Source organism: Podarcis cretensis, assembly GCF_951804945.1.
Source record: "Podarcis cretensis genome assembly, chromosome: 6".
Lineage (NCBI taxonomy): Eukaryota > Metazoa > Chordata > Lepidosauria > Squamata > Lacertidae > Podarcis > Podarcis cretensis.
In genome coordinates, this window is record NC_137175.1 from 90,144,961 (window position 1) to 90,158,091 (window position 13,131).

A 13,131-nucleotide genomic window follows, 5' to 3' on the forward strand; every position below is an offset into this window, starting at 1 on the left:
TGTGAAAAAGCAAAATCAATTTTCAACAATTCTCTCACAAGCCAATCAGATATCCCAGTAGATGAACTAAACAGCAGCATGTTTGTGTCACAAATGTAGAAGCAAACAACGGAAAAATAAGCTCATCTAGAGTTTTTGCCTCAGCCATGGCACACTGGGATCTCACACCAGTCATTTCTGCAGACTGAGAGCTAGATCTGCACATTCGGAAGAACCGCAAGGCCCAGCCTTCCATTTCAGTTTCGTTCAGGCGCATTTAGGGGTCTTACTGAAAGCCATGCTTGTCAGTGAGAAAGTGATGACTGGTGCCCATTTCAACTGGTAGGACAGAAGACAAGGAGCCCAACAGTAGGTGGCGCAAGAGCCAATGACAGGTGGAGCCGAGTAATTCTAGTTTTGTCCCCATTCTGCTGGGACTGAGGAGGAAGTTGACAGTCATCTGAAGGCAGACTGAGGTTATGGGGTAGTGTCCCCCATTCACTCTAATGGGCCAGCCTCTCCAACTTTGTAACATTGCAGTTCAAATTGTTAGATTAACATTTGCTTCATTCTCTCTGGATGTTTACATGGAACTGCCTAGGATCGGGGGGCAGGGGGAATGATTATGCTGATGACTCGGGGCTTCCCAACCTTGAATGGGCTGCAGGCGTATTCGGAAATCTAAGATACTGTCATAAGCACCACAAAATGCCTGTTTCACAAAAGAAAACCTTGTGATGCACAGACAAAAAAAAAAAAGCACACATGGTCCACAAAACGTATTTAGAATGGCAGTTTCACTGTACAATGTTAGTTTGCTAGGTTTTATGGTTTATTTGTTAACTGCCTTGGGAGATGCTTTTTTGCAATGGAGATAACTTCAAGAATTTTGAGATATAAAAAAGGGTGGCGAATGAAGCTCTTGCTTCCCTGGGAGTTCTGTTTGCACAAATGAGATCCTCATAACAGAGGGTCCTGGTTGTGCTCGGGACCCAAGAGCTCACCTGACAGGGTTAAAATGGGGGGGGGCAGGAAGTCCTGGCTATTCCCTTGGGATCATGCCAGCTGTTTTAGCCAATAGCCAATAGGTGGCGCGATCCCAGGGGCTTTAAAAGCAGCAGTGGTGCAAGTGGGGCACTTGCATTTGCACGGCTGAACACCCGCCACCCTCCCTAGTTTAAGTAGAGTCGCTTGGCCTTGCTTTGGTTTGGGTCGCCTGTTTTGGAACAGGGGCTAGGTAGGAATTTTTCCATTTGGCAGATTGGCTTTTAGCCATTTGGTTTTCGCCTACCCCTTAGCAAATCGTCACAACTTGTAAGGTAGCGGTTAGGCATTGGCTCAGTTGGATTGTGGGGAGGGGAGGTGTGGCCATCACCTGCCCCTCCAGGAATTGGGTATTCCGTTAAAGGAATCTGGGGGTCCTGGATCTCGTCCGAAGTCCGCTTGGGGGGCTAGGGCCATGCCAGGACCACAGGAACCCCGGCGTGAGCTTAGGTTGGTCCTCATCAACCTTGCTCCCTCGTTTGGTTTACCCCATTAGACGATCCCCCTGAGAGGTGGAGTCAGCTATAGTGGGGAGTCAATGCCTAAGCCAATACCACTCATGTGATTGTATTTCAGTAAAGTTATGGCCAAAATTTGCCCCAAAACTTAAACTAATATAAGTATCTGTGTGTATTTATTTTGGGGGTGGGTCTTGGGGCCTCGAGATGCAACAGACCCTTCAGTTAGAAGGCCTGTTCTGTTTCTGCATAGACGCTCAGGATCCCTTACAGCTCTAAGACTCTTAAAAGCTTTTACCCTGTCCCTTTCCCCACATTAAAAAGGCTAGAGGAGGGATAAAGTTGAACAAAGTAAGGTGAGCTCACGAAGCACGCGGACATCATACTGGATGGAATCCTCCCCAGCCTCGTTTACAGCCACACACGTGTATCGTCCAGCATCTTCACTCTGCGCCCGTGGAATCTGCAGGACACGACCTCCTAGAAAGAACACAAACATGAACTTTCCGGCATTCTAAACACAAATCCCTCCCAAGACCTGAATGAATGGATATACTTGTGCATCCCCTCCACCCACAGCCTATCCTAAAATAAAAGCATGCACCCAATTCCATCTGCAGAAGCAGGCATCTGATGCAGAGATAACTGAACCTTCATCATGTCTTCCTCCAAAATTAAGTTTTATTTACATTTTGGACCTAACTCATTTTTTTTGGGGGGGGGGTTAAAGGAAAGCTCACAATGCTTGGAAACCAAAGAAAACAATGAGAAAAAGTGTTTTCGTATAATGCATGTTGCCGATATAAAAAGTACGCGAGAGCTGGCAAAGCACACGCAAAAGTCTTACGGCAGACTCAGATTCTGCAATGTGTCTGGGGCAAGGAAGCTTCAAGGCTGCACAACAGCCACTGAAAACATCTCTATATGTTTGGACTTGGCATGCAGATGGTACAGGAAAAACACAAAAGTAAGGGAGGAACTTGGCAATCTTCACAGAACTTTAGCTTAATGGTTGCCATCAATTTGATTTTAATTAATTTTTATAATGAAATATTTTTAGAATGTTGCACTATTTTACTGTTGTTAGCCACCCTGAGCCCAGCTTCGGCTGGGGAGGGCGGGATATAAATAAAATTTACTATTATTATTATTATTATTATTATTATTATTATTATTTCAAAGGTATTGCCCCACCAAAAAAATTAGTAGAATGTTTTAATACTAGCCCATTACATTGAATGCCCTTCCCTGAATTAAACTCCCTACAAAAGACCTTATATATTGCAATTCTTAGTTTTGTGGTTGCCAGTGTTCATACGTGTGAAATGGAAGCATATTATCTCTTGTTAGGTCACACATAAATTTCTCTACTACAAGTCAGAGCGATGACGGCACATGAAGCCATGGAAACTGGGGTGGGGGAGCTAATTTAATTATTGTAACAAAAATAAATATGCAAGGTAAAAGTGAAAGTCCAGGGCATCTCAGAATGCTGCAGCATTCATAAAAAGGTAAAGGTAAAGGGACCCCTGACCATTACGTCCAGTCGTGACCGACTCTGGGGTTGCGGCACTCGTCTCGCTTTATTGGCCGAGGGAGCCGGTGTACAGCTTCCGGGTCATGTGACCAGCATGACTAAGCCGCTTCTGGCGAACCAGAGCAGCGCACAGAAACGTCGTTTACCTTCCCGCCGGAGTGGTACCTATTTATCTACTTGCACTTTGACGTGCTTTCGAACTGCTAGGTTGGCAGGAGCAGGGACCGAGCAACAGGAGCTCACCCCATCACGGGGATTCAAACCGCCGACCTTCTGATCGGCAAGCCCAAGGCTCTGTGGTTAAACCCACAGCGCCACCCGCGTCCGCAGCATTCATAGGTTTACCCAAATGATTTCAAACAATAAGCTTAACCTAAAATGCCCTTGAAGAAATGCTTTTCTTAAGACAGTTGAGTGGACATTGGCTGCTTATCTTAATTCATAATTGCTCATCTGTTTAATACAGACCTGGCAGGATCAATACTTTATCACTGGAACTCAGAGGGTAACCGTCTTTATACCACGTGAGTACCGGAGGGGGAACAGCATTAGTCTCACAGTACAAAGAAAGAGGATTATTCATGATCACATCTTTTGCTCCTCCTCCCTGGCCATCCAGCACGTCACCATCTTCCCAGCTTCCAGGCGGTTTTCGGAAATTAGGGGGAACTGCGATAGATGACAGGGAAGTAGAAAAGAGCAAGACATTTAATCTTTCCTATTCCCTTCAATTTTTGCTCCCAATATACCTAACTGTATGCTAGCCACCCATTTTGCTAATAAATAGTACAAGCAATTGCTCTTAACATATTAAGTAAATAGAGGCATATTTGGGGGGTTTTCTTATCACCCAAAGAGATGGATAGACAGGTGAAAATCAAGACCCTTTTTACCTTGGATGTTGACATCAAACTCCAGCTCATCCTCTCCGGCAATATTTGAGGCTATACAACTGTAACGGCCTGTGTCAGATATCTGAGCTGACTTGATTTGAAGAACGCGCCCACTGGCTTGGATTGTTATGTGGTCATCTGATGCAATAGGCTGTGATTTAATTATCAAAAAGCGTACATGAGAATTTCATCATTATTTTTAAATAAGTGTTACATGCATAAAATGTGCCCATATTTTGTGACCCACAAAGTCAAACTAGTGATGTGGTTTTTGCTCTGGAGCTGTAAAACCCAGCCTGCAAGGCTTTGTGTTGGACTTAGAGAGCTCAAGATTCAAGTGGCTGGCTAGTGTCTAAGAATCACTATGGGGAAGGTAATTGAAAACGTGTTGGGTTCAATTACTATGGATGGAATTAAACATCACACTAAGGAGATCGTTGCACATATATATGAACCAAGTGTCTGAAATAGTACGGGAGAGCAATCCTGAAGCCATTTTGACTCTCCCAATGACCTCAAATATTCCTTTGCAGAAAGGGAGGCAAATGGGGAAAGCCTTCCCATTGTCTTTTTGCTTGCAAATCCTGTCTTAAGGGTGTATTTGTGTTTGAATAGCGTGAGCCTGTGACCTGGATTCAGCAGCTGAAGTATTAACCATCACTAAAGAATGGCCAGGCTGCCCAGATAATGTAATCAGTGACCATCTTCAGGTATCCTGGCAGACAGGATTTCTGCTGTAGACCGCCTCCTTCTGCGATGTATGCATGATGTTTTGGGGAGTGGTCTTGGGCTACAGGGTGGGCAATTTCAAAAGTCTATATAAGGGCCTGTTCAGGGTTCTCCTCCCTCCTGCGTGTGGTAAGTGGGGACCCTGTTGCAACAGTTCCTTGAATAAAGATCAGGCTTACTAGCTGCTTTGCTTCTCAATATACTCTGGTTGGCCTCTGTTATTTTCTCCTGCTGATACGGAACACACCTAAGGACTCTATATGGGCTCTGAAATACCCCATAAGGGAAAGAGAGCGGTTTTTTCTTTTAACTGTTGCATGGGGGGAGGGAGAAGGGAGAGCCTTTGATGGGGGTGCAGGGTCTGTACTGGGGGTGGGGGGGTGGAGTCCACTGCACTAGTAGGACTTGTTGCACTGGCTTATGCTAATATAACATCTTACTTCAACCTGGCCCTCATTGGGTTGTATCCAACTAACTTCTACACAGAGTAGAGCTATTGAACTGAATGTATGAGTCATATCCATTGAAGTCAATGGGTCTACTCTGAGAAGCATTACCTACAACCTCATGCCTTTGTGCACCCAGGAACCTGTTCCCCATTTCCCCTCTGCCCGGTGTTTGATATGGGACCTTTCTGTTCTTGTGGTTCTGGGGAGGCAGAAAAAACAGGAGGTTAACCTAAAGACCTCACATGCATTTGGGCAGCAAGTTGTGCAGTTCTGAAATAAGTCATGATCTAACAGTCCATTTTTCCTAGTATTTCCATCTCAGTGTTGAAGCTATTATTATTTCCAATTTGTTTACTTGCAAATTATTAAGAAGAGAGTCATTTTAAAAGGGACCGTATGCTGGTTCCTTCTGCTTTGCCAACAGAAACAAGAATAATATTTCTATTAATATGCTTCCTCATACGGGGACTCTTAATTCTTGCCAAAAGACCAGCTCTGGAAACACTTAGAGCATCCAGTTCTCAGTTGATTGGATTTACTCTTATGTCAGTACCTATAAAATTCTAGGAGCCAAGAGCAATAATCCACATGCCAGTGAAAGCAAAATATGGAACCGATTCTAAGCACAGAGTGCTAAAAAGGAGGACTAAGGAGGAGCACTATGGAATTGCAAAAAGACACAGTGCAGGAGGCATTTCCTCATATGCCATCCTGTGGGTCTGAGATGGCGTGGTATTCACAGCTTTCTGCATTCCATGGAAAGAAAAGATAGCTTCCTAGGGTGCTGAATTACTATGTTTTTGTGAGATGGGATAGAGGGAAAGAAGACAGCACTGTAGAAAACTTTGTTTTTAAAACTGCTCGTTGAAAGGAAATAATTTGGTGACTTGCCTGTCCATCCTTGTACCATCTGATGCCCGCAGCAGGAATTGCATGTGCTTCACACTCCAGTGTAAGGCTGTTGTTCACTCTGATCTTCACTTCTTTAGGAGATAAACCCACTCCAGACAGGTCCCCTCTGTTTATGGTAGGAGGGACTGCACAGAAAGAAAGACCCCATTAATTGAAATATAGTTTCTCACTTCAATGGGATGAGGGTGGCGCTGTGGGTTAAACCACAGAGCCTAGGACTTGCCGATCAGAAGGTCGGCGGTTCGAATCCCCGTGACGGGGTGAGCTCCCATTGCTCGGTCCCTGCTCCTGCCAACCTAGCAGTTCGAAAGCACATCGAAGTGCAAGTAGATAAATAAGTACCGCTCCAGCGGGAAGGTAAACGGCGTTTCCGTGTGCTGCTCTGGTTCACCAGAAGCAGCTTAATCATGTTGGCCACATGACCCGGAAGCTGTATGCCGGCTCCCTCGGCCAATAAAGCAAGATGAGCGCCGCAACCCCAGAGTCGGCCACAACTGGACCTAATGGTCAGGGGTCCCTTTACCTTTACTTCTCACTTCAATATCCACTGCATTATCAGAAAGAGAGCATGCATGGGTAGGAGTCATGCAGAGCTGGGTGATTTGCACCACATGAATGCCCACATGAGCAATTAGTCGTTCAGGGTAACTGGATTACTTCAATGTGCTTTATGTGGGGCTACCTTTGGGACTGATCTGCAGGCTGGCTCAGAAGGCAGCAGCTAGATTGTTTGTGAAAGCTAAAGGGACCCCTGACCATTAGGTCCAGTCGTGACCGACTCTGGGGTTGCGGCGCTCATCTCGCTTTACTGGCTGAGGGAGCCGGCGTACAGCTACCGGGTCATGTGGCCAGCATGACTAAGCCACTTCTGGCGAACCAGAGCAGTGCACGGAAACGCCGTTTACCTTCCCACTGGAGCGGTACCTTTTTATCTACTTGCACTTTGATGTGCTTTCGAACTGCTAGGTTGGCAGGAACAGGGACCAAGCAATGGGAGGTCACCCCGTCACAGGGATTCGAACTGCCGACCTTCTGATCGGCAAGCCCTAGGCTCTGTGGTTTAACCTACAGCGCCACCCGTGTCCCTAATAGGTTGCTTGTACCACCAGCATTTAACACCCTGCTTTCAGGATTTGCACTAGCTACTGATCTACCAGGTCTAGCCCAAGGTGTTGTGGTGGTAACACATAGGGTCATAAACAGTTCAGCAGCAGGTTGTTTCAGGGATCACCTTATCCCTTATAAGACCCCTAGACAGTTAAGTCCAGTCAAAGGCGACTATGGGGTTGCAGTGCTCATCTCACTTTCAGGCCGAGGGAGCCGGCGTTTGTCCACAGACAGCTTTCTGGGTCACGGACCCAGCAGGACTAAACCACTTCTCGCGCAACGGAACACCGTGACGGAAACCAGAGCGCATGGAAACGCTGTTTACCTTCCTGCCACAGCAGTACCTATTTATCTACTTGCACTGGTGTGCTTTCAAACTGTTAGGCTGGCAGGAGCTGGGACTGAGCAACGGGAGCTCACTTCGTCGTGGAGATTTGAACCGCCGACCTTCCGATCGGCAAGCCCACGAGGCTCAGCGCCACCCACATCCCTTATACATCTAGTAGATTCCTGCTGTCTGCAGGAGAGTTAGTTTCTCCTGAAAGTCCCAAAGACTGCAGAAGCCTGTGCCACAGTAACTCAGAGCAGGGCTTTCAGTGTGGCTGCCCCTATTGTGTGGAACAGTATTCCTGTTGAGGTACAAGAAGAGGCCACCATCTGCCCTTTGCTCTAACAACTGGGTGTTTTTGTTTTGATGGGCTTTCCAGCTGAAAAACCTAAGACCAAAGAAGACATGACATACACACGAAACAGATGCCTTCTTTATTTTTTAATGAAATGCAGCTATGGGTGTCTGCAGTCTTGTGAGGAAGCATGGCAAAGGCTGCTTAACTGTTTCTTCTCTAGTCTTTTTCTTTTCTCCACCCAAAAATATCCACACTTCAATTTGCTTTTTCGCATGTAGGCGGAAAGTTCTTTTCTACAGCACTTACAACAACAGGTGCTGGAAGCTACCGTATTTTTCGCCCTATAGGACACACCGTCCCATAAGGCGCACCTAGTTTTTTGGGGGGGGAAATAAAGGGGAAAAAACTATTTCTCCCCAGGCGCGGGGCTGGGGCAGGGGAGGCCCGCCTGAGCTTCCCCCGACCCCAGCCCCCAAACAGGCAGCTCTCTGCAAGCTGTGGGAGCCCAGCGCTGGCTCCCGCTGCTTGCGGAGAGGTCCGTGAAGCCTGGACGCGCTGAGCTCACGCGCGCAGGCTTCAGCACGCAGGCAACTCTCCGCAAGCAGCGGGAGCGCTCCCACTGCTTGCGGAGAGGTCCGCGAAGCCTGGAGAGTGAGAGGGGTCGGTGTGCACCGACCCCTCTCGCTCTCCAGGCTTCACCGAAAGCCTGCATTCGCCCCATAGGACGCACACACATTTCCCCTTCATTTTTGGAGGGGAAAAAGTGCGTCCTATAGGGCGAAAAATACGGTATTTTGAATGGGGAAAACGGCTGGAAGAGAAAAAGTTAAGCAGCCGCTCTTCCACTACCAACCTGGCAGGCTGCTCCTTTCCCTCAGACATATATGCTCCCTGCTCCAAGCCTTTTTCCTGCTGCCTCGCTTGACGTTAGCATGCCAAGGGAGAAATGAAGCAAAACAAAATGTAGATATATGGCTTCCCTTTGGTTCGCAGGTGAATAATTCAGTCATTGAATGAGGTTGCATTATAAATCCCAAGCAGCAACGGAGAGAAAACTTGGGGCAAGAAAACCAAAAATATAGGGATTACAGCAAAATTGTTAGCATGCTTACTGTAGACTTTGACTTCATAGTGTTTTAACATTTCCCCTGCTTCATTTGTAGCTATGCAAGTGTATCTGCCAGTGTTGTCTTCCTGGGCATTCAGAATCTGTAGAGTTCGAGCACCTGTGAAACAATATGCTTTGTTTAAATTAATGCTTGTAGGCTTTCCTCTGAAACAGGCAGGGACTCTGTATGAATCACGGTTGGCTAACAATGTCAATGAAATAAAATGAAACCATGCTTACTTCATCACATGCTAAAGCCGAAGAACTAAAGGAATTCTTGGGAGCTGGGCTCTAGCTAGAGTGATTCTGGACCAGCCTTGGGTCTCCAGATATTGTTGAGCAACAACTCCCACCATTCCTGATCACTGATCTTGCTAGATAGGGATGATGGGAGTTGTAGTTCACCTGGGGCCCCAAGAGTCAGAAAGACTGCTCTAGCCTGTCACTATTTTGCATGAGGGATTCAAGGATAAACTAGAACTTCAGGTTTGCACATTTAAAATGGATTAAAAGGTTCTCTCTCTTGTAATGAGAATGAAGCTCATGTAAGTCAACGTTCCTCCAAAAAAACATTCCTTCCATATGGAAACAAAATGCCAGGAAGAAAGGTTCTGACCTAGTCTTCTCCCTCATGTGTTCATTCTTATGTAGAGGGAATATTTAGAGGTTTAGTCGATCTGATTGCTCCTAATGCTTTTGGGATAAGTGAAGTAGTAAAACATTTTTTAAACAAACAACAACTGCAATCGTCCTACCAGAATATAGCTGTACAAGATGCAGAACACATTAAATTCTGCCCACTTGAAGAGCAGGAATTGAGTAAAACTTGTGCATCACTTTCTGCCCCACCTAGACTTCTCTGAGTAATACAGTGACAAAAACTGCAATCCAAATAATATAAAGAAACAAAAATGTATTACCTGGCAAAATCCTGATATTCCTATTTGATTCTATGGGAGCTCCATCTTTTAGCCAGGTGATTGTAGCCGGGGGATAGGAATAAGCCTCGCAAACCAGTGATGTGGGGTTATTCAAAATAACTGTGACTTCTTCGGTGCCCCCGTCATTATCCGCACCCACAATAGATGGAGACACTGAACAAGAACCAGGGGTGGAGGGAAGGAGATGCGTAAAAGAAAAGTAGAGTGACCGGTTCCTGTGGATTCCAGCTGCATATTCAACACAGTGACCACAATTGAACCTTTGATGGTGATGGTATATTCGCCCCAGCAGAAAACATCCAGTATATCTGCTACTAAATCGAAGGGCATATCTAGTTACATCCATAGGAATATACATCAAATTTCATTAGGGTGTGCACCTAGGGATTTTTTTACTTTTATTTTACAGACACACATTTATTGAATACATAAAGGGTAAAGGGACCCCTGACCATTAAGTCTAGTCATGGCCGACTCTGGGGTTGCGGCGCTCATCTCGCTTTATTGGCCAAGGGAGCCGGTGTACAGCTTCCGGGTCATGTGGTCAGCATGACTTAGCAGCTTCTGGCGAACCAGAGCAGTGCATGGAAACGCTGTTTACCTTCCCGCAGGAGTGGTACCTATTTATATACTTGCACTTTGACGTGCCTTTGAACTCCTAGGTTTGCAGGAGCAGGGACCGAGCAATGATTGAATACATACTCTGCTATAAAGGGGTTTATTTTTATCATCAAACAAATTAAAACTTAACTAAACTATGTTTTTTAAATTAGCATCTAAACTTCACCTTGAAAATACTTTAAAAAATGAGACACAAAATACCATTATTATTTTCTTGCTGTTGTGATAACCAGGTTTATAACAAGATACAGTCCATTTTCATGATCATTGTATTTAACCAGATAATGAGCTAACCCGAATTGACAAAACACATTAAGGTTTCTGCATCTTCCTGTCCTGGAGAATGAGATACCGCTCACCAGGTGTGAGCAAAAGGTGGAGAGTGGAGCCTGGGTGGAAACAGAACTATGAGACAGATTCAGGTACAGGCATTCCAGCCTTTTTATTCTGCCTGCATCTCTTGTGTCTGCTTCTCCCTTCCGCTGTTTCTCTCCCCAACCGCTGCTTCCCTCACAACAATCCCATTTTTTGAAACATTAGGGTGCATCTGGGCACACCCCTAGGGTAACATCCCAACTACCAAGAAATTATGAGAGTCGTACTTTTGTAGGATCTGTAACAAAATCCTCACCACGACCACCAATCTACAATTTCCAAAGATTCCTGGGACAAGAACTATTTATATTTAAACCAAGCACTAAAAGCCTGGTGAGCAGCTTTGCATGTAGCTAGGGATGGATGGACCCGCCATTTTCATTCTCTCATTTTTCCAATCTTAAATTTGGTTCCTCACATTTCTCTAATAATTTGGGTTGCGTTTTTTAAATTTGCATGAAAACCCATCAGTGAAGATCATATAACACCGGTCCTGAAAGACCTACATTGGCTCCCAGTATGTTTCCGAGCACAATTCCAAGTGTTGGTGCTGACTTTTAAAGCCCTAAACGGCCTCAGCCCAATATACCTGAAGGAGCATCTCTACCGCCATCGCTCAGCCCAGACACTGAGGTCCAGCTCCGAGGGCCTTCTGGTGGTTCCCTCCCTGCGATAAGTTGAGGTTACAGGGAACCAGGCAGAGGACCTTCTCAGTAGTGGCACCCGCCCTGTGGAATGCCCTCCCTTCAGATGTCAAGGAAATAAACAACTATTTGACTTTTAGAAGACATCTGAAGGCAGGGATGTACATTTTATTGCATTATTATTATTATTATTATTATTATTATTATTATTATTATTATCATCATCATCATTAATTCTGTTGGGAGCCACCCAGAGTGGCTGGGGAAACACAGTCAGATGGGCAGAGTATAAATAAATAATTGTTGTTGTTGTTGTTGTTGTTGTTGTTGTTGTTGTTGTTGTTATGAATTTCCTCTGTTATATAAATGCATTCACATTTTTATTGCTATATGTCGTGATGGGAAAGAAATTTGGTTCAGTCACATTTACACATTCTGAAACAGTGGGCATAAACAAACCTCCATTGCCCGGCTACTTTCCCAAGGGGAAACCCGTTTATTAGCACAGAATCAGAAAACAAAAATAACAGCAATTGGGTTGATTTAATGCTAAAGAGCTGGGTTCCCAGGGGAAAGTGGAGGGGCAAGGGCAAAACTTCTCAGATTTGTGCTTTCTAGGCAAAGAACAAGCAGAAGTATGGAAGAGTCCAATATGTGAACCAAAATGCAGCCATCCTTCAGGCTTCAGATTTCTCCAAGTTTTGCAGTTCAGTTCTCTGACCAATGTATACAAAAACGCATATAATAGAAAGGTGTGTATAAAAGTGGATATATCACTAAGAATGGCATTGTGTTGTGCAACACGTATGGGGAAATTGCATGCAAAATATTTTACTGACATAATCCGTCGAAACAGATCTGCCTTCTTCTATGGAAAACACACAGGAATCTTACCAAGTACATTAACACCGAAGGTTTTGCTCTTGTCTCCAGCTGTATTGGATGCAATGCAGGTGTATCTCCCCGTGTCAGATACTTGTGTATTTGTAACTTGAAGAAAGCGCCCGTTGGATATTAACTGATGGCTGTCATCCTCTAGGAAAGGTTGCCCATCTTTTAACCATGTGATCTCTGGAATAGGGTTCCCTTTTAAAAACAAAAAACCAAAAAAACAGCAACATATATTTGTAACTGTTAATGACTTCTAACACTTCATTGTTCAGGAAACTTTAAAATTAAAATATAAAGTGAAAACTATATATCAGAAAAAGATATAGATATAGATATAGATGATGATATAGATATAGATGATGATATAGATATAGATATAGATATAGATATAGATATAGATATAGATATAGATATAGATATAGATATAGATTTGAGGAACAGTATAGGAATAATGCATACAGGTACAGAATATTTTTTGTTTGTAGGCAAGGATATTTATTTTAAAAAATCACAGAACACTTCTTCAGGGAGCTATTATGTACATGTCTGCAGAGGCAGTTAGATGAGAGCCCAACATCAAATGCAAAAAAAGTCATGGATTGACTCCAACTATGTTTTACTCAGAGCTGAGCAATTGAAATTAATGGATCTAAATTAGTTATGTTCATTAATTTTAATGGGTCTACTCTGAGTGGGACTAGAACTGAATACAACCTTATATTCCATTAGTAGAGAACTTCAGAACAGCTCTGTGAAATTCAGTAGTTGTTGTTTTTTTAATCACCAGTTTGAATTCGATCTAAGATGATATACATTT

At 44.4% G+C, this 13,131-nt stretch overlaps 1 protein-coding gene across 2 annotated transcripts in view; it reads right to left on the bottom strand.

Annotated features, from left to right (window-relative positions):
* Positions 1–13,131, bottom strand: part of HMCN1 (hemicentin 1) — a 325,809-nt gene that overhangs the window by 100,116 nt on the left and 212,562 nt on the right. For both annotated transcript variants that reach the window (XM_079980967.1, XM_079980966.1), the window contains 7 exons: positions 12,318–12,509; positions 9,763–9,936; positions 8,847–8,960; positions 5,981–6,126; positions 3,912–4,062; positions 3,487–3,687; positions 1,848–1,961 (listed from right to left, as the gene is read on the bottom strand). In XM_079980967.1, coding sequence (XP_079837093.1) covers positions 1,848–1,961; positions 3,487–3,687; positions 3,912–4,062; positions 5,981–6,126; positions 8,847–8,960; positions 9,763–9,936; positions 12,318–12,509 — 1,092 coding nt within the window. The remainder of the gene's footprint in view (positions 1–1,847; positions 1,962–3,486; positions 3,688–3,911; positions 4,063–5,980; positions 6,127–8,846; positions 8,961–9,762; positions 9,937–12,317; positions 12,510–13,131) is intronic.